This window comes from Molossus molossus, unplaced genomic scaffold (genome assembly GCF_014108415.1).
Source record: "Molossus molossus isolate mMolMol1 unplaced genomic scaffold, mMolMol1.p scaffold_m16_p_6, whole genome shotgun sequence".
NCBI classification, from domain to species: domain Eukaryota; kingdom Metazoa; phylum Chordata; class Mammalia; order Chiroptera; family Molossidae; genus Molossus; species Molossus molossus.
The window spans coordinates 79,093,452-79,118,432 of record NW_023425399.1 but is presented as its reverse complement, the minus strand read 5'-3'; the positions used below and the strand labels follow the sequence as shown (position 1 = coordinate 79,118,432).

Below are 24,981 nucleotides of genomic sequence, written 5' to 3'. Positions count from 1 at the left end.
GTTTCCCTATAAAGCTGATAATAACCCAACTTGCTTGAGATAGCATGCAACATTAGCAAACTCTATTGAACTAGAAAACTTGACACTTCCGAAAGGAGGTTGTTCACTTGTTGTCGTGTGTGTGCGCGTGCGTCTGTGTAATTATAAATGACAATAGTATATTTAGTGGTCAGGAGCACAGGCTTTAGTATCAGACCTAGGTTGAAACCTAAGCCAAGTGATAACTGTTCTGGGCTTCATTTTCCTCATCTGTGAAATGGGAATAACATAGCTACCTCACGGGATCATTATAAGAATAAAATGAGATAAAGCCCATAAAAGAACCAGCTCACTCTTTGGCACATACCATTTAACAAATAGTAACTAGCATTAGAGCAGTTGTCCTCCTTGGGCTTGAATGAGACCGTCCTCTGTCCAGGGGCAGCATGGTGGCTTTAGATCCAGCTCTGTGTCTAGCTAGCTGTGCATGCTTGATTGTTGCATATTTGGAACTCTTTCTCCATTTGTAAAACGGGAGGCTGAACTAGGTCATCCTGGAAATTCTTCACTTCTAAAAGTGTGGTTGGCTATTTAAGAAGTGCTGTGACATTTCCAAGTGACAGGATGGCTAACTGAAAGCATCTCAAGTGGATGGCATTGACTTGCTCCTCTTTATTCTCTGTTCACCCTCATCAGCACTGGTTCTCAACTCAGCTGTTCATTAGACTTCCTTGGGGAGTTTTTTAAGAAATGCAGACAGATGCCTGGGCCCCAATCCTGACCTCAGAATATCTGGCTGCAGGCATCAGTATTTTTTAAAAGTTCCCCAGGTGACTCCACTGGGTAGCCAGGGTTAAGCACCACTGCTCTATGCAAATGACACAGTCCAAAAAGCAAGGCAAAGGAGATAGTACTTGTATAAGCCACAAGCTGTCACTACCTGTGTGATGTGATTTCAGGTATGGTATTTCAGTTCTGTCTCACTTCTAAATTTCGTCTTTTCCTTGACATTGCTGAGGGCATAGCCTAACATCAGTCCCCATCACCCTCGAAACCAAATCCTTGACCTGGCTTATCCAGCTCTTCGTGATCTGGCTTCTGCTGCACCAGCCTCAGTTTTCAATTGACCTGATTCTACACCCCAGTGGAGAGTAAGCACATGCCAGGCTTTTTCCACCTGCAGGCCTTTGTAACTTCCTCACTCCTTTCTTACCTAACCTTACCTCCCATCTCTGTATTTGACCAACTTCTGCTTGTCCTTCAGGTTTCCAATGAACTTTCTTTTTTCTTCCCTGCCTCCCCCAAATTGAGCTGGATGCACTTCCTGTGTACTCCCACAGCTGTCTCTACCCACCCAGTGACACATTCCATCACACTACACTTGATCTGTACTCCCACCCCAAAGACTGATAAATTCCACGAAAGCAAGGACGGTGGCTTATTCACCACCACATCGCCTATATTTCACATGGTTGGGCTCAGTGAATGAATTAATAACCGAATGACTGCACAGTAAACAAGGAAAGAGAAATTCTTAAGGAACTGAGTCACAGTAAATTAGAGAAACCAGGTCCTATAAATGAATGAATACACAAGAAAAAAAGAAATTCTTAGTGACTGATTCACATTGAGCCAGATAAATCAGGACCTATCCCTATACTTTCTTTCATTTCATTTAATTAAAGACCATTTTTTTTAATACCAGAGTGCAGGGAGCCATTGTGATGAACCAGACTTAATTTCCACCAATAGGAGCTTAATTTCCTCGAGACCTGTTTCTGCATTCTTTGCTCCATCAACAAGAGTAATCAATAGTGTGTTAATCTTAGAAAGCAAGAAAGAGGAATATATTTCATTATCTGTTTATATATATATATATTTATATATATATATATAGTTATCTGTTAATATATATATTTTAGCGAACTTTTGTAATCCTATTAGTCAATGGAATATTTACAAATAAAATGACAGATGTTTGGAATGTACTTCATAAATCCCAATGAGGATGGTGAGGCATTGATGTATAGGTGAAGCAAGATTGGCCAAAAATTGATAGCTTTTGAAACTGGATGGACACATGAGGCTTCCTCATCTTATTTTCTCTGCTTTGGCATAAGTTTGAAAATGTCCAAAATAAATGTAAAAAAAATAAAATAATAATTGTGGAAGGAAGTTTTTCTCGACATTTCCACTTAGTTCAATGGGTGTTTTTTAAAAAAGGCAGTGATACATCATCCAGAGCCAGCTTGGTCTTGGTCAGTTGAAAAACAGGAATGTTCCCCATGGTTAGTAAAGTGTAATCAGTTCCACATAGTTTTCAGGCACCAGAGTTTACAAATCACTGCAATTTTGATTTGCAACTCCATTCATATGTCCACAAGAAATACAGCCTGTGTTGATTTCCCCCTTTATTTGCTTAGCCAAACAATGCTTTTCCCCAGCATGTTCAGCCCAGTCTCAGAACCGACCAGGGAGCCATTTTACGATCATTGGCACAGCCCTGTCCCTCCACATTGTTTTCAAGGCTCCAAACATTTAAAGTTAGCAAAAATCCGCAGCCTGTGTTTTCTTGTACTATTCCTAAAACTTGCCACCAATGTGGGGAGATTTTTTTCCTTCTCCAGGAGGCCTTTCCCTTGAGTCAGGAATGTGCATCAGGCGCGGCCCCTGGTCTCCTCCTTTCCGAGCCTTTCCCTCTTCTCTTCACAGCCGGCCCGCTCTCAGCCCCCGTGTCACCCCCACAGGTCGCTGTGCCCTGCGCAAGAGGCCAGGAGGGTTTTCCCGCCATCTCCGGGCCTGGGCCTCCTGGCGCTTCTTCCCCGCTGGCCGTGGGCTCCCCGCGAAGGTTCCGGGCCTCTGCATGTTCCGGGCTCTGGTCCGCCACACGCGTCTTCCCCGCCGCGAAGGGTCCGGGCCAGCAGCCCACACGGGGAACCGCTGCCCGGCCGGGGGTTCTGCCTGATGGAGGCCAGGCTTTCCTCCTCCGCTTCTTGCTCCCTTTTGTCTTGAATGCTTAGGCCTGGAGGCGCCTCTGCCTCGCCCAGAGGCCGCAGCCACCTCCCGGTGCCCCAGCCCTTTCCTTCCCCCTCTTGCTTCCGCATCTTCCCGGGGAGCCCACGCGTGCGGTGGCCCCCAGACAGCGTCCACGGGGCACGTCTCCGTCTTAGAAAGTGTGACAGTACACCTCCACCACGGTGGTTCAGACTGTTCTTTTATTCCGGAAATCGCGTTTCTTTTCGTGTCAGTATCCTAAAAACTGCTCATCACAGACATTTTTCTTTGCTGTGCTCTTTCTCATGGCCCTGTCTGATATCTTCGTCAGCTCCAAAAACAAGTTCGTGCAAAATCCATGAGTTTGCCCATTCTTATCGCAGAAAGGGAGACACAGGTGGTTTTTTCACCCTGGTTACCTCCTTCCACTCCCTCAGCCCCTCCTTGGCTCGGTCCATTCAGTCATGCTCGTCGTGTGCAGTGTACGCCCAAGTCTAGACTTTGAGAATGAGCACGTGAATGTAAAAAGCATAAGGTTTATTTAAGAATAAAATATTTACTTTTTATCTCTTTATGAAAGTGATTTGCAGTCATTGATACCAGTTTTTTTAGGCCACAAAAATAATCATCACACATGCTTAGGTTTCACTGTAAATACCTTGCTGAACAAATACAAGATCAAAATAAAAACTCTAGACCAAAAGCTTTCATTAGGTAGTGGTAATTCTTCTCATTCCAATCGTTGTTGGGAGGCCCCTTTAAGATCAATCAGACCAGGCACAAATCCCCCTATGCTACTTAACTAGTTGGGCAAGTTACTCGTCATTTTGAGCCTATTTCTTCATCTTTAAAAGGAGGATAATTGTTTTGTTACACATATAAAGTGCTTAGGACAGTGCAAGGTATCTGGAAAGCACTTAATAAATATAAGCTTTCTTTTCTTCCCCTGTCAACTGTAAATTTATGTTATTCACAGTGAAGAGTAAAATGTTTTAATAATAGGCAAACCAGTCTCATTCTTTCCCATCCTGCAACACACTATCCTGGAAACGCTATAAAAAAAGTGACTAAGTGTATTTTAGTTTCACTGCCTCTTTTTCATGTAGCCTACTGTTTGATTGATGTGTTAATGAGAAATGAATGACAAGGTAGAATGCATTGCAGCAATCCTAGGATGGTTGTAATCCACACCCTGGTTAATCATCCTCAATTCATGGAAAGTTGGACGAAATACATTAGCTGAGAAAAAATATATTAAGTTTTAGAAATGTAACCTGGCCATAATTAGTTGCTTTCTTCTTTGCATTTACTACTTTCAAGTAGGACCTGCGTTTTCTAATTATCTTAAAAGATTTTTATTGAAACAGAAATTCACACGCCTTTCTTTCTTGGGAGGGAGGGGAACAGCTTTCCTATTTGTTTGTTGTATTTTAAGAGGGGTGGCACTATTGATTTACCATTACATCTGTCCCATTTCAACATAAGATGAGAAATTGTATGATCTCAAGTCATCTTCAAAGCAATAAAATATTCCAAGTCAAAGATATTAGTTCCATAGAAGCTTTTCATTAAAAAGTGGAGCCATTCGCCTGCCTACACTGTTAATGAAAAGCCAAAAAAAGCACCTTTTGGTAAAAGTGTTTTCTAGTGTGTAAATCTATATTTTGATATAGGACATTTGTTTGTCATTAGCCAGTCCTTCACTTCCTCATATATAGATGTGACCACTTTCTGTTATCTAAATATATGCTAAAGTATCTAGTTTCTGCTTTCCTTAAAGAGTTAAATGATAATGAACACAAAACACTTTAACTGTAGCACACTGTTCAAATGTTTACTGTGTAAATGGGAAAATTATATTATGGATTCCTGTTTTTAATAGTTACCCATAGCCACTTATGTTCCAGAACTCAGTCACAGTTTTTGAGTGGTTTAATATATTTATTTGGTCATATTTTTTGGGTGGTCAAATATGTATCTTTTGTAATGATGCCTGGCTGTTACAAATTATTTTTGCTGAGACCTAAAAAATTAAACTGTGTGTTGCTAATGGAAAACATATTCTCCTAGATGACTGATATTTTCAGTTATTCTTTTAAATAATTAAATGGAGATGTTAGCATATATATAGGAATTGCTTTATTTTTGGAAAGTTTGAGGTTCATAGGTGGGGAAAGCTCAGGAAGCAGATTTCTTGAAAACAAAATTAATTTTTTCAGAGAGTTCATTTATAGGACAGTTTGGAAACTAACATTTTGAAGTAGGAGAAAAGGTTGTTTTAAGTAACACAGGAGGAAAGACTTGATCTTCCATTACAGTGACAGCACTTAGCCATAATCACCGTGTCAGGAACATTTTCTTTACAGGTAAAAGACAGTGAATAAAAGACTTTACTCGAGAAAGCCTGAGACTATTTTGAATTGCCTGGTCCTGAGATATTTATCAAGCAGAGACCAGTACTTCTCAAAGAACCATAGCTACTTACGGTGTGATTTTTCTTGCCTGCCATCTTCAAAACTGCTACCTTTGACAGTGACACCCAATGGTAGCTCTTAGTTCTAGTGGCCGAAGAATTGATTCTAATTGTCTTCACTGTTCCCTCTTTTCTATCACAGAATCGGAAGACTTTTTGACGGCACAGAGCCCATTGTTTTGGACAGTCTCAAACAGCACTATTTCATTGACAGAGATGGACAGATGTTCAGATATATCTTGAATTTTCTACGAACATCAAAACTCCTCATTCCCGATGATTTCAAGGTGAGGGATTCATGTTAAATTACCAATAGCATAAATACATGATTTGTTTTGATATACTCCCCCCCCCAATATTTCTAATTCTACATTTTTAACATATAGCAACCGGAATGGCATCACAGGTCTCTGACTTCATTATACTTTATTCATAAAATAGAGTACATGGTCATTACACTTTTACTTGACCAAAAGAGGACCACTTTTTATTTAAAGAACTTAATTAAAATTCATTTTAACTCATTGAAAATAAGTTGGTTAAATTCATAGCTTACTTCTGATAAGTCTTAATGAAGTAGAGAATAAAAGGAAAACTCCTTAGCTTAATAAAGACTTTTTCTCCCAGAAATTTAAAGGAAACATTATACTTAGCAGTAAAACTTTAGAATTTCTTCTTTTAAAGTTAGTCCCTAGTGTTAAAGTTAGTCTCACATTATGCTGGCAACCATACGCAATGGAATTAAATAAGAAGAACAAATAGGAAGTGTTAATTAGAAGGGAATATATTAAAATGTAATCAAATGCAGCTGTTAATACTTCTCTAAATAGAAGATTCTAAAGAAGCAAGTAGCCCGGCCGTTGTGGCTCAGTGGATTGAACATCTTCCCATAGACTGAAAGGTCACAGTTCAATTTCAGGTCAGGGCACATGCCCGGGTTGCAGTCTCGATCCCCAGTAGGGGGCATGCAGGAGACAGTCCATCCATGTTTCTCTCTCATATTGATGTTTTTATCTCTCTCTCTAAACAAATCAATAAAATTATTTTTTTAAAAAAATCAACTAAATACTAATATAACAAACAAAGAACTCATTAAAGCATCTAAATTCAGGTTCAATGTGTTGCAACCAATAGCTTTCCTATAGAATGCCAAGAGCCAATCATAAGATATAATGGAAAAATATACCACTCACAGTAACAACAAAAACTATAACACCTAGGAATAAACCTAACAAGAAAAATACAAAGCCTGATTAAGAAAACTGCAAATCTCTACCTATAAGTATAAAAGAAGAGCTGAGTACATGAAGGGACATCCTGTATTCCTGGATAGGAAGTCTCAATATTGTTGAGATGTCAGCTCTCCTCAAATTACTCTGCATATTCAATGCAAGCCCATTTTAGTCGCATATATTTTTTTAATGAAATTTGATCTATGTATAAAGTTTATGTAAAAGAAAAAGTGCTTAAGAATAGCTAAATAGTCCAGCCGGTAAGGACTGATCCATGCACCAAGAGGTCACTGGTTCAATTCCCAGTCAGGACATATGCCCAGGTTGTGGGCCCGATCCCCAAAGGGGAACATGCAGGAGGCGGCTGATCAATGTTCTCTCTCATTGATGTTTCTATCTATCTCTCCTTCTCACTTCTTCTCTCTCTAAAAATCAATAAAGGGAAAGAAAAAAAAGAATAGCTAAATATTTTTGGCAGGGTGGCTCAGTTGGTTGGATCATCGTTCCATACACCAAAAAGTTGTAGGTTGAATCCCCAGTTGGGGTATGTTTGGGAGGCAACTGATCCATGTTTTTCTCTCACATTGATGTTTCTCTCTCTCTCTCCCCCTTCCTCTCTCTAAAAATCAATAAAAATATATCCTCAGGTGAGAACTAAAATAAAAGATAAGTTTAATAAATTATTGTGAGTGGTAATAGTGGTGGTAGTCATGGGCAACAGTGGATATGTTCTACCAGACCTCAAAACATACATACATAGTCATTAAAAAGTGTGATCCTGCAAGGGCTAAAATTTACAAATACATCAATGGAGAAGAACAGGGACCAGAGACAGGCATATAGGAGTTTGATATATTCTAAAGGTGGGAAAAGAAAGTAATAATCAGTTGTTGGCACTCAGACAACTGGCATCAAGACATTTGGAAAAAATGTACAGTCAGAGTCCTATATCATATCATAAGTTCACAAATATTCTAGAAATAGGCATAAACATTAAAGTTATAAAATTCTTAGAAAAAATATAAAGGATTTTCTAAAACTATAATTTTGAGATAGAGAGGGCCTACCTAAGCAAGACTTAATACCCAGAAGGTGTCCTTAAAATTTTTTTTGAATTAAAGATACTGTATATTAATAAAAGATATGTCAGACTAGAAGAAATATTTGCAACAGAAGATCAATAACTATCATAAGAGTTCCTAAACATCTACAAGAAACATACCAACAACCTTATGAAACACTTTTAAATATAGCAAATATTTCCTAAAGAAAAAAAAATAGAAATTGCTAATAAATATCTGAAAAGATATTCAATCTTTTAGTACCAAAGAAACAAAACTTAAATGAGATACCTCTTGTTATCCGTCAGATTGGGGGGAAATTTTTTAAGTTGATAATAGTCTTGGGGGATTTATAATGTGGGTGAGAGTGAAAATTAAATATTTTGAAGGGTGATTCAGCAGTAATTTTTGAATTTTAAAACATACATAATCTTTGACCTAGCAATTTCATATCTACTAGCTTCTAGAAATGTTCACATAAATGTGCAGAGATTATATATACATATATATATATATATATATCTTTAAAAAAAGGTTCTACCATGGCAGATGTTACAAATATTATAGGATATCCATACTATGGGATAGTTTGAAAGAATGTGGTAGCTCTATATCTGTTGATGTGTGGGGGCAAAAAAATCACCAACATTTTATTGTTCAGTGAAAATATTAAGTTCAGAATATGTATAGTTTATTCCTATTTATGTAAAAAAAATTGTGTGTATGTATGTAAAAATATATAAAAAAAGATCTAGAAGAATAGATCCCAAACAAGAGGTTCCAGAGACCTCTTATCCATCCTTTCCTTCAGGATTTTGAGTAATAGGGCACATGCCAAGGATGATTAGCCAAATGGCAAAGAGGCAAAGAGTGTAGAAGAGTTGTGCCCTGGCCGGGTTGGCTCAGCGGTTAGAGCGTTGGCCTGCAGTCCAGAGAGAATCGAGTTCGGTTCCCACTAAGGACACTTGCCTCGGTTGTGGTTTGTCCCCGGCCCTGGTTGGGTAGTATGGGTGGCAGCCACTTGATGTGTCCCTTTCACGTCAATGTTTCTCTTTCTCTTCCTCTCTCCCTCCCGCTCTGTCTGAACAGTGGAAAAATGTCCTCGGGTGAGGATTAAAAAAAAAACAGTTGTATCATGTACACATTTATCTTACCTAAAAACAGCTGTCTACATTGGGCAAGAAAATCAGAGAGAGAGTAATAGCTGCAACCCCTGTGATGAGCCTGAGGAGGACCGGAGACCCTGCTGCTCCCCTGTTAATGGCAGGTCCCAGAGCCTCTCAAAGAGGGTGCATCTCACGCACTGAGCCTGATTCCAGGATTTAAAGACATAGGAAGTTTGTTTATGCAACATGGCTCCTAAGTTCAAGTCGGCTACTTCACCACTGATGACACCTCTTCCAATTCAGGAAGGAAAATGTACTGAGAACCTTTTTCTAACCTGCGCTTTCCGTGGTTTTCGAGGATCATCTTCAATATACTGTGTACACGTTTTCTTTCCATGCCAGCACTCAGACCTCTTTTCTGTTTTCCCCTCATGCCACTTCATCCAACTGGCAAGCATCTTATGCGAAGGCCGAAGTGAAGTCTTCCAGTCCAGCCCCCAGTCTAAAACCCGGGGACACACCTGCCCAGACAGCGCCGCAGAGAGCGAGCTGGCTGCGCGTCGCCCAGCGGGGGGCTGAGGACAGCAGGCCGCTCGCACCTGCGGGTGGAACAGAGGGCCAGGCAGAAAGCCAGGGCAGAGTCTAGGGAGCAGGCACTGGCCCACGTGGAGACCAGCGGAGCTGAGCCCTGCCCGGCACGGCGTCCGGAGAGGGGACTTCAGCCCCAGCAGTCGGCCCCGGCGGCGCCCGTGTCCCGCGCTCACCAGTCAGCCCCGCACTTGTCCCGCGTGGGAGAGCAATCAGTGAGGGGAGAGGGGAGGGTTGACGGTGTGAGGCGGTGGCAAGGGGGCGGCTAATGTGTTTTCCTAGGTCACAGAGTTGGGAAAGGGGCTGAGGGAGGGACATTTCACTTTTAGTTGTTTTAAGATGATTGCATTTCCAATCGCCCATTCAGAATCTCCACCCCGATAGTTCATTGGTCCTTAAACTTCAGCTGCCCACACATGAGCTGGCCTCCCCGTCCACCCTGCACCGCCGCCGCCGCCGCCGCCGCCGCCGCCGCCATGAGACCTGCTCCTCTTCACCTCTCTCGGGAAGGGATTGCTGAGTACACCTGCCTGCCGCAGGTGGAGCCTGGGGTCATTCTGCACTTTTTCTGCTTCTTCACCTCCCACATCAGACCCATCCGCGCCCTGGCCGGTGGTTCAGTGGTTAGAGCATCGGCCTGTGTACCAATGAGTGGAGGGTTCACATCTGGCCAAGGGCAGGTACCTCGGTTGCAGTTCCAGTCGATGTGTCTCTCTCACATGGATGTTTCTCTCTCTTTCTCTCTCCCTCCCTCTTTCCCTCTCCTTGCCTCCCACTCTGTCCGAAGATAAATGGGAAAACAAATACCCTGGGATGAGGATAAAAGATAAAAAGATCCATCCATGAGTTTGCCCAAAGCACCTTCCAGACTCCCCTCTTCCACCTCCCTAGACCAAGGCCCAGCAGCTCTCTGGAGCCGCTTCATAATCCAGTTCCCCTCTCGCACCCCTAAGCCCTCTCATACACTCTCCATGGTGAGACCAGGAGACACAGAGACACTTCTTTAAATTAAACTTTTATTTTGAGATCATTGTAGATTCTCCTGCAGTCGTAAGAAATAATAGAGAGATCCTGTGGTACCCAGTTCCCCCAAATAGTAACATCCTCCAAAATTATAGTGCAGCATCACAGCTGGGATATAGATATTGATACAGTCAAGGTACATTTCCATCATGGCCAGGATCCTTCCTGTTGCCCTTTTATAGCCACATCCTCCTCCCTGACACTCCATCTCCCACTTTATTCCTCCCCAAAGAACACCTTTTTTAAAAGATAGTGTATCATAACTTGTTCTGCTTAAAACTCTGTGGGGGCTTCCCATTATTTGTAGAGCAAAGCTGCACACCCTTGTCAGAGCCCAGGAGACCCAGAAGGCCCCAGCCCCTGCCCACCTCACCTGACTCTTACCCTACAAATATGCCCTACAGGACTTCCCTTGGTTCCTCAGATGCACCATTGTTTTGCCCCCTTCAGAACAGACCGTTCTGTTTGCTTGATGATCTTTCCTAAACCACAGAGATTAATAATTACAAGTACACTATGAGTGACCACAGAGAATCAGGGGGGTCCTAGCAAACCTAAGCTAGACTAGGTACAAGGCTTAGTGATGAGCTCTGAGTGACAAATAGAGGTTAAGGAAAGAGCATCAGGCAGACAGAAGGTAAAAAGCATGTCAAATGAAACTCACGTATCCCAGGGCCCTGAAATGTTTCCCACGGAACCTCTGAGTGACAGGCTGTAAATTACTGGGCTTTCTGGAACCTGGCGAGCAGTAAGCTGAGGCGGCCGCTCAGCCCTTGTGGCTGATGATGGAATTGCGCCCACAGCACCAGTCTGTTTGTAGGAATCACAAATACCGGCTCAGGGATGAGCTCTCCAGTCTGCCTGTCCCTGAGCCGTATTAATAGGTTCTTTCTTCCTCATCGGATTTCCTGACCTTGGAAAAGGGACATAGTTAGCATGTGGCATGTGGAGAGAATCTCTCTGACTGGGTTTGCTACAGAGAGCATTCCTTGATTACCCGCTTCCCTCTCCAGCTATTGAATGCTGGGTTGAGCAAATGCATGACATCTCAAAATCCCAGCATCCTGTGCCCCTCAGAATCTCATTCTGCAAATGTGCTGACTGAGCTAGATACCCATTTAACAATTTAGATAATTTCATATCTCAGAACACCATTTAAGTGGCAGCTGCTTGTGCCCTGCGCCCACTGAAAGCCATTGGAAACTGTTCTCTAGATAAGCTATTGTAGAACTTCTCTGCAGTGTTTTATTATGGATATGACTGTGTATCCCACTTCCCTTAATTTCCCCTCCTCCTAATTATACTGATTAGTTCATTGTTGCTTTATTTTCTGCTTACGCACATGCACAGACATGCACACGCACTGTTATAATTCCCAGTACACGAAGAGTCCAGGGCTCTGGTTCCCTTTTTGATAGAGGAACACAAAATTCTCTCTATAGCCTTTCATTCTGAACATCTTTAGGAATAGTCCCTCCACGCTGCCAGCATCTTTTGTGGTCTCTGGATGGATGCCCACCCTTCCTAGATATAGAAAAATCTGCTGGCAGGCAGCCCCCAACTTGTCCTTTTCACCACTCGAGACTGACAGTGTTAAACCTTCATGCTTAGCCTTCTGAATGTTCTATGCTTATTTCAGACAATCTCTACCTTTTCATTTTAATAAAATTTTGTTTCCTCTAATACTATAATCATATTAGAATTTCCCTTGTTCGCCCTAAAATGCCCTTTACAGGTAGGTGGTTCTTCCTAACTGGAATCTGATCCAAGACCACATTTGAATCCAGTGATGTTCTTTCCTTTTATTATCTGCCATAGTTTCTTTTCATATGATGCTGACTCGCTGAGGAGACCGTGCCAATTGCCCTACAGAATGTCCCACCATCTGGATTTGTCTGATTGCCTTGTCATATGTAGTTTATCACATTACTCTGTCCTCTGGTTTCCTATAAACTGTAAGTTGTATCTAAGGACTTGATGGGGTTAAGTTAAACATTTTGGGAGGAATACATCTCTAGTAATATTGTGTACTTTATATTACATCACATTAGCAAGTCATGTGGTTGAACCACCATTAATGATGCAAGGGTCGACCATTCGATCAGGGGTAACTTATGTGTTTCTTAGGTTACAACAAAAATGATCTCTGCCAAGCTCAATTTCTCACCTTGCACTAGTAACGTTTTGAGCCAAATAATTCTTTGTGGCAGAATCTAAATTATCTGTGGCTGTGCAGTGCATTTTGGGCTGTCCAGCAGCATCCCTGGCCTCTACCCACCAGATGCTGTTAGCACTTCCCTTCCCAGTTATGACAACCAAGAGTGTCTCCAGACACTGCTACAGTGTCCTCTAGGGGCAAAATTACTTCCAGCTAAAGACCAGTAGAGTAGCTTATGGAAAAGACGAAGGTGGTGTTTATGGGAAGGACACTAGTTTATCTTACAGAACTAGTGGAGGCATTCTCTGGAGTGGAGTCACCAGGGAAGCTCTGTGGACCTTGGTCATGAGAGTGTTGGGGCTTCCAGAGTACATGACTCTGCACCAGCAACGCCCAGGGTCTCTCTCTCCTTCCTTCGTTCTACAGAGACCATATGACTGGCTCAAGTTGGCTCTGATGCTTACACTTTAGCCAATCAGCGGTGGCCCGGCTTCTAGGTTCCAGCTCCTGAGGGTGGAACCTTCTCAGAGAAGGCAGAGTAGTAAGCTGGGTAGACCCCCCAAGAAATTTCTTCTTCTCCAATACCTGAGAATATGCCCACTTAGAACATCTGCTGCAGTCATGGTCTCAACTGTTGCTACCTAGAGTTTGTGTCCCTGGTGCACAGACTATACTCCTAGGACTCCTGCCCAGGTCACTTCTCTCCCTTAGAGGCAAGATTAGCTGCGGCAGCCAGCCCCATCCATCCCCCCGTCCCCATCCATCTCCAGCCCCCGTAATCATCCAGGTAGCATCTCTAGCCCCTGCCCTCACCACGCCCTACACACCAGGTCCAAGTCCTGCAGCAGAGTGTCCGGGAGACTTGCCAAGCCAGAGCGTGGCTTCAAAACACAGATAGATCTGCCCTCAGCTCTGCCCTCAGCACCCCGTTGTTACCTGTAGCCTTTCTCTATGAGATACGGAGGGTGGTGGCCAGATAGAGAAAGAACACTTTGCTACTGCTTCCGTTTCCTTTGATAGCCATCAGGATATATCTTAGTCTGGGTGTCCTTGCTGCAGAAAAATGACAGTAGTTGGGAGAAGCTGGACGTGGGTGCCACTGGACAGGTGAACACTGAAAAAAACTCTGGCAGCTCACCTCCCCCTCAAAAAGAAAAAAATTAAAGGAAAGGAAGTCCTACAGAGGTATTTTGTTTTTTTAGATGACTACTACTTGGGTGCTATTTTTGGAGTGTAAACTATAAAATCTTTTCTTTTTCCCTCATTTTCTGGGTGCCTCTACATTGCAGGTGCCCTGATACATACCCTGCTTCTGGGAATGAAGCACTGCCCAAGGGGCCACGGAGCAGGGGCCACTGTCCCCACGGGTAGGAGAAGAGTTGCTAGAGCTCCTGGGAGGAGCAGGTTACATTCAACCCTCTTTGTACCCACAGTGACCAGCATGGCATCTGGCACAGAAACAGGTCTTAAAATGATTGAGTGGTTGAGTTGCCTTTTAAATGTAAGAACCCATCAACTACTATGTAAACCTTCAAGTACATCAGGAGTTAAATAAGCCTTTGAACTATTTTGTGGAACTAGAAACTCTGTGTGGTGAGTTGAATTATGGCCCCCAAATGTGTCCATGTCCTAATCCCCAGAACCTATGAATGTGTTACCTTGCATGGCGAACGGGAGGGACTTGCTGATGTGAGTAAGTTAAGGTATCGAGATAGGAGGTTATCCTGGACTGCTCAGGGGGGCCCATGGGATTACAGGGGTCCTGACAAGTGGAAGAGGGAGCAGGAGGGTCAGAGTCAGGCCAGGAGACGTAATAAAGGAAGTGACGTGGTTCCTGGCCACGAACCAAAATGTGGGCAAACTCTGGAAGCTGGAAAAGGTAAGGAGACAGGTCCTCCCCTGGAGCCTCCAGAAGGAAGAGACATGGCCAACGCCTTGACTGTAGCTCCGAGACCTGTTCCTGATTTCTGACCCTCAGAACTATAAGAGAAGAAAAGCGTGTTGTTTTAAGTTTCCAAATTTGTGGTAATTTCTTATAGCAATAATAGGAAAATAATTGTGTGTGTGTGTGTGTGTGTGTGTACATATACATATACATACAGATCACTTCTCTTTCTAGGAAAAATGTTTTCTGTATTTTAAATATTTAATCAAGAAATAAGCTTTTGAAACATTTGTATTTTGGAGTCCACCCATATTTATCTTCCTATTCCAGGTACCTATCTCCAGGGTCTTAGGGAAGCTCAATTTATTCATCTATAGATGAGATCTTGATCTTTCTGTCTCAGTAAACCTTTGTAAATCTCTAAAAATAATTATTTTTAAAATATGTTTTCTAGGATTTTAAAATTATTTAAACATGATAATAGGTGTATGAATAAACTATTTCCCTTTATCTGGACATGAGGCTAAGCAAGAAATATGGGTGATGCTTTCTTAATCAGAGAAAACTAAATTGGCATGGGAGCAGAGAAGAGTGATGGCCTCTAGAACATTCTGGAGTCAGGTTCATTTCCTTCACAAGAACTGGAGCCGAACCTGCTGCTGCCCGTGAACTCCCGCTCGGTCCCACCTGTACCTTGAGCCTAAGAGACCGAGTTGGCTGGAATCTGTAAAAGCCAAAGAAAGGACGAGTGGGCATTGTCAGATAGGAACTGAGGCTTAAGGAGAGATTTCATAAGATTCAGAGACCAGAAGGAGATGAGCATAAGGCCAGAAAATCTGAAAGGAAACCTGATAAATTTTAAAATACGGGATGTAGACAATAAAGCGAAATGATCCTGATTGAGGAAGGGAAGGAGGACGAGGTTTCTGAAGAGAGCAGTCTTGGGGACTGGGTCTGTCCTGCAGGGAGCTGGGGAGCCCAGGCTGGGAGCGGGCATTAGAAGGAAAGACAAGTACAAAGGAGCCTGCCAAGAAAATGAATGGCCAGCGCGCGCCTAACGGTGCGGAAAATGGTAACAACAACAACAACAGGGACCTTTGCTAGTCCTCGCTGGCCGGCGCTGGGAGGCAAGTCCGCAGGAGGCTGATGGCCGAGCGGAGCCGGTGCGTGCAGCTGTCCTCTGGGGTCTGCTCTCCCAGCACAGAGCTGATAGAACAGGTGGTCAGGGAAGACGTGGAGCCCAGAGCCACGAGAGTGAAAGAAGGCACACCTGGCGGCTTGAGGGCGGTCCAGGCTAGGCCCATGAGATTATGTCCAAGTGCAGGATGACCTTGGGGAAGCCCTTTTAAACCTTCACTTTAATGGCCACTAGCAGGGTCCCTGGCCAGTTTGGCTCAATGGTTAGAGTGTTGGCCCGAGGACCAGAGAGTCCCCGGTTTGGTTCCCGCTAGGGGCACATACCTCCCTTGCAGTTTGTCCTCGACCTCACCCCGGTTGGGGTCTTGTGGGTGGCAACCACTTGGTGTGTCTCTCTCACATCGATTTTTCTCTCTCTCTCTTCCTTTCTCTCCCTCCTACTCTATCTGAAGATAAATGCAAAAAAATTAAAATTAAAAATAGTAACCAGCAGCAGGTTCCTTGAGAAATCTGTGAACTCCAAGGGAAAAGAAGGTGGAGAAGAGACACAGAAATCCAAGGGAGACCTAGAACATTGTGGGAAAGAATCTACATTTTCTCAATACTTTGGAACAAATTCAGAACCTACAGTATGCAATTTAAAGGCAGATAATATTGTATGTCAACTGTAATTGAGAATTTTTAAAAATAAAGGGATAAATAATGATATTTTACAGATGCTGAGTGAGGAAGACTTAGCTCAATACCAGCTCTCATGGAAAAGGTGTAGGGATTTCACTGTAAGCAAAACGTGAAGAGTAATCAGTCTGCCAAGAGAGCTCGCGCAGCCTTACGCTGTGTGGTAGGCAGAATAATGGCCTCCAAAGATGTCCATGTCCTGACTCTAGGAAGCTATGACCATGTCACCTTACATGGCAAAGGGATTTTGCAGATATGATCAAATTAAGGATGTTGAGATAGGGAGATTCTAGGGGGACCAATGTCCTCACAGGGTTCTGACGAGTGAAAGGAGGAGGCAGGAGGGTCAGAGAGGAGAAGTGACAACAGCAGAGGGAAGAGGGGTGCAGGGCCACAGGCCACGGAACGCAGGCAGCCTCTGGACGCTGGAAAAGGCAAGGGAATGCATTCTTCCCTAGAGCTTCCAGAAGAAACGCAGCCTTAATGACCCGTGTTAGACTTCTGGCTTCTAGAACTGTAAGGTAAGACATCTGTGGTCATTGTTGCAGCGACCACAGAGAACTAATACAGGCTGCATTAAGTGCTTCGAGTGTCCAGCCAAGCAAGGCTGAACAGTGCCCTCATTAGATCACATCTAAATGTGACCGCACCAGTTCTGGTTTGGATTTTAGGAAGCATGCTGATAATGTCAAGTACATGCCAGATGTTGAAGAACTTCAGTCATAACAAATGAAAAGGAGCTGAAAAGATTGGGTGTTTTCACCCTGAATACTATTAAGATGTAACAGTGGTCTTTAAACGTTTCAAGGGTTAATATGTCAAAGAAAGGTTAAGATCACTGAAACCACAGAGGGAAGAATTAGAACAAATAATTTGGAGTTACAGGGAAATTCAGGTATTTTAATGAAAACACTTACAACAATCAGATCTGCAGAGTAAATGCTATGCCTGGTTAGGTAGTAAGCTTCCCATCACTGGAAGTATTCAATCAGAGGCTGAATGGTCACTCCTCAAGAGATGTTGAAAAGAATTTCTCCATAGGGTCAAGATTGGTCAAGAAAACTGACTTAAGCACCTTTAAGATTTGAGGACTTGGTGACTCTAGAAAGATAAGGTATATTTTCACTGGAGTCCAAGTCTTTCTTATGCTAAAATTTATAATTACATCTCATGGGAAAATAAAAGGCCTAGTAGCAGGGGTTCTCACTTTTGTTGCTTTTGTAATTTTCAATGTTGATTATCAGTAAGTAAATAAAGTCTTGAGGTCAACATCTCGCAGTTGGTGTACTTCAAAGACAGCATGGGGGTGGGGGGCGGGAGGCACGTTGACCTAGAGGAACCTGCGGTCTCCACATTCCTACCCGCAGGCTGCACTAGGGGGCCTCAGTTCTGCCCTATCTTAGAGTGGCCACACCTCAGCTTTGTTCTCAAGTCCCCAAGCCAAACAGTGTCCTATCTCCCGAGGGCGGGGAGGCTCAGCAGGGAGCAATATGTGAAATGAAGATGATCAGAGCAATGGGCTGCTCTCCAGTAGGGAACCAAGACTCCGGTCCAGTGGAGTTGCTAGGAGAAGACTGCATAAAGCAGCAGCCCGTTCTGCCGATGAGTATCGACGAGAGATAGCATCTTCCACCTGGCCCCAGTTTCTCAATATAGAAAGTGGATGATCCAGCTAGAGGCCCATTGGTACTTCCTCGTCTTTCCACCTCGGTTTCTCTAGACACTGTCATAATGCTGCTGCTTGATTTGCAAGAGAAAGAGCAAAGTGCCTGATAAAAGCTGTGCTCCTGTGTTCTCCTCTCCCCGTGCTCCATCCCGTGCAGAGGACAGAGGCCTCTGACAGCACTCAGGCCCAGGCTTACAGCATTGGCCCTCCTGCCTGGGAACGAAGGCAGAAATGCCTGTGTCAGTTGATTACAATGTTCTCAGTCGACGTGTCTGGACAAGTAGTCACTGACTTCACACCCAGAGAGGATTGTGGCTATAGCTACGTTTAGACATAATATTGACCTGCTTGATAGCATTGTTCCTGAGTGGCTGCTTCCCGTCCTCCTGCTTTGTTCTCCCGTCCAGTGGCTTGTGTGTGTTTTACTACCTGTTTGCTAGATTTCTGTTCTAATTCCATCGATTTTTTTAAGACAAGAGAAAAAGAAGTCAAGCCTAACGATGGGGTGATGGTGCTTCCAGAAATGGACTTGTTTCCTTTCCCACACCTCCGTCCCGAGGGGTCAAGGCCTAATTTGTTGGCCTCTCTCCCTTTGTGGTGGCAGCACCGATCGGTGGCCGCGGGCAGTGTCAGCCTCCATGTCTCCATCAGCCTCCCCGCACCATCACAGGTCAGCACCCAGGTTTAGGTGAAGCAGCGCGCCCTCCAGGCGCCCACCCGCCTCTTCTCCAGCCCCACTTCCCGTCAGCGAACGGAGCACAGCTGTGTCTCCGTCACCTGTCAGTGGTGTTTTATCTGAGAAGATATAAAGTAGATTCCCACCAACACAGAATTTAAACTCTCAAAGGCGTTTCTCTACAAAAAGAAAAATCTTGAGTGAATCTTTTCACATCCCAGTTTTCGCATCTGCAAAAGGGGAATACTGATGAGTCCCAAGCCAGTGAGTGGATTTGGGGATTATAGGACTGAATCCATATGAAGAGGGCCCACCTGGTCCTTAACACTCTTAGCTCGTTTTCTAATCACTGAATGAATGAACTGAATGAGTGAGTGCAAATTGAGTCTGTGTAAATGTGCTATAAGTGAAAAAGCTATACCCAGATGTAATTATTGAAATCTCAACAAAGGTGAAAAATTCACCTCTTACATGTGGATGTGTTCAGTCCTTTGTGTTTGTATTTCGTCCTGTGAAATACATTTGTTTTGGTTGTTGTTTTCAGGACTACACTTTGTTATATGAAGAGGCAAAATATTTTCAGCTTCAGCCCATGTTGTTGGAGATGGAAAGATGGAAGCAGGACAGAGAAACTGGTCGCTTTTCAAGGCCCTGTGAGTGCCTAGTGGTGCGTGTCGCCCCAGACCTCGGAGAGAGGATCACGCTCAGCGGTGACAAATCCTTGATAGAAGAAGTGTTTCCAGAGATCGGCGACGTGATGTGCAACTCTGTCAACGCAGGCTGGAATCACGACTCAACACACGTCATCAGGTTTCCATTGAATGGCTACTGTCACCTCAACTCAGTCCAGGTATAGCGCTGTCATACCCTGTGTGGCACTGAACGTCACTCTTAATGCTGTCACTTAACCTTGCCTTCACTGGTGCCTTTCCTCCAGGGAGCTGGGCAACCCTCGGGCAGCACTTCTGTTGGGTTGGTAAACCTGTTCACCCCTCTACAGCATTCACTCAGTCATGCCACAGATTTTATTGAACAGCTACTATGTGCCAGGTGCTGATGTGAGCACTGGAGATAGAGAAGAGAAAAACAGATTTGAGGCAACAGCTCCTTTTTTACGGAACTTACACTATGAATGGGGGGGTGGGGGTGCAAACAGCAACCAACACGAATGTCGGTCAGATAGTGAGAAGAGGATACCTGGGATTGAGTGTTCTCGCAGGTTCCCGCGAGTTCTGAAGACCCTGAGGGAGGAGTGTGTTTGGGATACTGAGGGATATCAGGGAAGCCAGTGTGGCTTGAGGAGAGTGAGGCCGGGACAGGGAGATAAGAGGCCAGCAGGTGGCCAGGGCAGGTCGTGGATTGGCTCATGGGGGTAAGCACTCTGGATTTCTGGGTTTGGTTTCTTTTGGTTTGCGTTCCTTTGCTGGCGTGAGGAATGGAAAGCCGTTTGAGAATTTTGAGCACAGGAGTGTCATGATGCAACTGGTCTTTGGAAATGAGGACTCCAGCAGCAGGCGGGCGACAGTGGGCGCGAGTGGGCCATTCGAAAGCTGTGGACCAAGCGGGAGCTGAGAAGTGTCCGGTTCTGAATGCCTCAGTGCAGAGCTCATAAGGTTTCCCGATGGCTGCGGGTTGTAAGGCGGAAGCCAAGGATGACTAACATTTTTGACGGAGGAACTAGATAAATGAAATTGCCATTTTCTGAGATGAAGAAGTCTGTGGGAGAAGGGTGGAATTCAGAATTTTGGGTCACACCGTGTGAGGTGCCGTGTGCCTCAGCCGCTGGTGGGTGTGGTCCTTGGAACGAACATGTGCCAGCCCTGGGCCAAGGGTTGTACCCTGCATTGTCTTCGTACAACAACCCTAACAGGTGAGCACCATTAATCCCCCTATTCTGCTGATGAGAAAACCGGCACACCTGGACCTTGACTCCAGGTCTGTGTCACTCAGAAAGATTTGAAGTCAATGGTGTGAGGATTTGGGTTGTTAATCCTCACACCATTGACCCTTTTTAATTGGAATGGGCCCATGACTTTGTTCAGTATGGACCCAACAAAACCTTTCCAGAACCTCAGAGACTAGAAGCACCCACTCTACCACTCTGCCTCTTGACAAGTGTTCCACAACGATTTTTAATTTTTTTAATTGATGAGCAGACGTTTGAGAGCAGAACAGCAGCAACTATTGGCAGAAACTGGGCCCTGGGCATTCTCCAGATGCCACACACTCTCAGGCCGCCGGCCTGTCTAGGTCCAGAGGTGCACTCCATACCACCTGTGCAGTGTTCCTGGGCAGGGCCTTCCTGACAGCCCTGCTCCCACACACCCTCCCCCACTCTCCCTCCCCTCCCCGCCCCTCTCCCAGCCCTCCCCCTCTCCCTCTCCCTCTCCACAGAGGGAGGGGCGGAGCCAACTGGGCAGAGCCAGGACTGCATTGCATCCTTCGCTAGGGCTCCATCTCACAGGTGGGCCACTGAATAAAATCACCTGCCTGACGAGCTTCCGGTCATTGGAGTCTGATCAGAAGTGGAGATTTTCACCTGGATTAATGTCATGGTATGCCTGGACCGTGACCCACTCTAGCTTCCTGCTTCACTGCCCAAGAAATAGGCACCATCCTTTGGCCTTCAGAGGCTCTGAGATGAGGCACCTGAAACCTGAGACCTCCATGGAGTGATTTTAATATTCCCAAATAAGAAACTTTTAAGTTGATGCTTAGAAAGTAATGGCCAGGAAGCATAAACTATTTGCATCTGTTGGAAAAGCTTTGACTGCATCCAAGGTAACATTGGATCAATTTGAATAATTATCATAGTATGCATATTGAACCCCCTGGGAGGAAGCTTTGGGCTTTCCTTTTATTAGCAATTTAGCAACTGTAACAGTGGTTCAAGACAAAAGATATCAGAGTTCAGTTCTTCATACATAGTTCAAAGCTTCCTCCACCTTTGGAATTCTTGTCCTTATCATGGCAAAGACTCCTTTCCAATGAGGTGATTTGGCCCAGCGAACTGGGGGTTTTCTTGCTGACAGGCTACATTCCTGCCTCTGCTGGGGAAATCTCCTTCCAGTGAGCTGTTCTTCGCCTTTTTATTCACCTGCCATCAAAGCACATCTTAATTTTGAACTTCAGGAGTGTCTTCTTTATCCGGTCATTTTGTCGACTGCATTGTGACTGTATCTCCAGAAATGGAGCAAGGCAGGGTAGAAGGTTCCTTTTTTTTTCCTCATGAGGACTTTTCAAAAAATATGCCAGCATTTCAAGTTTTCATTTTCAGAAAACACACTTTTGCTTTCTACTTTTATCTAGTTAGCTGTTTTGCAAGATAGCAGATTATAGTCTATATAAAAGTAGGGGACCAAATAAAAAGTAATAATCTTGAAAAACAGTAAGGATTCACTTTACATTGACCACATTTTGAAAGTTGTTTAATAGCATTTCACTTCATTCCAAAAAAAAAATTGAGCCGGACATTTTTTTTTAAGTTATGATGCAGTCATCTTGCCTTTAAAGTGGCATAGAAGGAATTTAATTATATGCTGGCAGGGAACATTTGCAAGTCTAATATTTGTTGGATTCCTAAAGAAACAGAATGTGCTAGTTCATTTCCTGTGTCTTTGCCTATCTAAGGATTGTAGGAACCGTTGCCAGCATTTAAGAGTGTCAGACATGCAGTGACAAACCCAGGGGTTTTTCTGGCATTAGGTATTTGATTCATTAAAGAATAGATTAGGTGGCCTGTGTTTATATGAAACATTTAGAATTTCTTTATTTTGGATGTGTGTTCTAATATATCACCAATACATTTATTCTTGCTTTCCTGAATGCACACAAGGCAATAAATCTATTTCAGATCCCACAAACTTGAAAACCCGTCGGTAAATCTCAATTGTCTTCAGTTTGTTCTGCTTTTGAAATGACATCAATCTTCTTAGCTGAAATAGATTAACTCAGTATTGGGAAACGTGAACAGTGGTGGAATTAAGAGTGAATGAATCGAGACTGAATCACTGGCTGAGTAAATTTAGATAATATCCCTGATTTCTCATATCCTTCATCTCATAGAATATATTTCAGTGGCAAATGAACTTTAAAATGTGAGCTTTTTCTCCCAGAGAACATAGTGTCCCACATTGCAAAATACCCATGGGATTTGAGGCCAACAGACCCGACTTGGAAACCCAATTCCATCACTTAACTAACTGTGAGCCTCAGTTTTCTCATCTATAAAATGGGCTAACACCACCCATTGTGGTTGTATGCCAGGTGGTTGTAGTGATTAAATGAACTTGGCATGTGGAAGCTAGTATGTAAAGGCATATTTCAGGTGTTAGAAAAGATTGCTCCACCCCGCCCTGCCCTTAATTCAAAGTCTTCCTTTGAAAGCAGAAACGTAAAGATCTTAGGAGTTGGATAAGCTTTACCAGAGCTGCACATGATCTCAAACTCTGGGACAGTTCACTCCTAACCCGATGCTTGTCTTGGCCCCTCACAGGTCCTGGAGAGGTTGCAGCAAAGAGGATTTGAAATCGTGGGCTCCTGTGGGGGTGGAGTGGACTCGTCTCAGTTCAGCGAATACGTCCTGCGGCGGGAACTGAGGCGGACGCCCCGCGGACCCTCCGTCATCCGGATAAAGCAAGAGCCTCTGGACTAAACGGACATATTTCTTATGCAAAAAGGAGAAAAACACACACACAACAAATAACGCAAACAAGAAAGGGACATTTATGTGCAGTTGGGACAGCAAACCAAGTCCTGGACCTAAAATTGAATAAAAGACACATTTATATCCAATAGAGACCACACCTGTATTCATATGGGAACAATTGGAATAGTGATATCCTCAAGGTGTAAAAAATATATAAATATATATATATATGTCAAAAGGTAGGAAATGCAAAAAAAAAAAAAAAAAAAATGTGGTAGCTACAGTTGGTGCTGTGATGGCCGTGAAGTGTCCTGGGCCTCCCACGGCCTCTGACTAATAAACAAGCCATGAGCAGTGAGGACGCATCTCCTTACAGTTTCCATTGCCAACAGCCATCCATTGTTTCTTTTTCCTTTGTCTTTCTTTTTCCTTGTTTGTCTTTTTTCTTTTTTAAAAACACACCTTGAATCAGTTACTTTGCATATGGCGGTTTCATGTCTCTCTTTGGGCGGGGACCAGGCAGGACTTCAGAAAAACTCTGACGAGCACATTGATTCGAAAGATGTCAAACATGACATTTGAAACGTAGTTTGTACAGAAGTCACACTTTTTTGTCCGCCTCACGGATGTGAACGTTACTTTGTTTTTAAACTGATCAGTTTTGCAAAGGGGCCAGAATTATTACTTGTTAGAGTTGCACCAGTTTGAGTCTGCTGCTTTCCTACAATTTTTCAAATTTTATAATGTATTAAATACAATAAACTCTGTTTAAAAAATAAGGTCTGTGTGAAACACACATGTTGGGGTGAAGCTATATTAAAATGAAATTTTCCTTTTTTAAATTTTCTGTGTTGAGCATCAAAAAGAGGCCTAGCCCTGGCCCATGTGGCTCAGTGGTTGAACGTTGTCCTGCACCAAGAGGCCGCCGGTTCTGTCCGGGTCAGGCACATGCTGGGGCTGCGGGCTTGACCCCCTGTAGGAGGCATGCAGGAGGTGGCCGATTAATGTTTTTCTCTCATCAATGTTTCTCGCTCATCAATGTTTCTCTCCTTCTCCCTCCCTCTCTCTCTCTAAAATCAATTTTAAAAACCATATTTAAAAAAAAAAAAAAAGAGGCCTAAAAACAGGCCAGAGGTTAAAACCTACTGAAGGATAAGGATGTTGTCACTGGTCTAAACAGTCCTGTTCCCATTCAACCAGTGTTACATCCTGTGCTTTGTTATTCTACATTGGTTAGTAAGATAAATCTTTCTTTTGAACGCCTTGTTTTCAAATATCAGTTGCCTACTGCTGCAGGCAAACCACACCAATTTAGCAGCTTAAAACAACATTCTACTCTCTTGTGACTCTGTGGTTCTCCTGTGTGGACTGGCCTTCCTGGGCTGCTTCTGCCACACCTGATGTCATCCAGGGTGTGACTGGGCTGGGACGTCCAAGATGGCTCCCCACGGCTGCCCATTGATACTGGCTGTGGGCCTCTCCTCCGGCTGGGGCCCCTCCCAGCATGGGAACTGGGTTCCGAGAGGGAGTGTCCTAGGCAGGGTGTTCCGGGAGGAAGGAAGCAGGAGCACGGTCTTCTCAAGGGCAGGCCTGGAACTGTTCCGTGCACTTCACAGCGATCTGCTGGTCCACAGACAGCCAGCCCAGATTCCAGGGCAGGGAACAGTATCCACCTGC

At 44.0% G+C, this 24,981-nt stretch overlaps 1 protein-coding gene across 3 annotated transcripts in view; it reads left to right on the top strand.

The window, feature by feature from the left end:
* Window positions 1–24,143, top strand: part of KCTD1 (potassium channel tetramerization domain containing 1) — a 192,924-nt gene extending 168,781 nt beyond the window's left edge. For all 3 annotated transcript variants that reach the window (XM_036245904.1, XM_036245905.1, XM_036245903.1), the window contains exons 3-5: window positions 5,589–5,733; window positions 19,201–19,506; window positions 23,152–24,143. In XM_036245904.1, the coding sequence (XP_036101797.1) occupies window positions 5,589–5,733; window positions 19,201–19,506; window positions 23,152–23,310 (610 nt within the window). In that variant the 3' untranslated portion in view covers window positions 23,311–24,143. The remainder of the gene's footprint in view (window positions 1–5,588; window positions 5,734–19,200; window positions 19,507–23,151) is intronic.
* The last annotated feature ends 838 nt before the right edge of the window (window positions 24,144–24,981 follow it).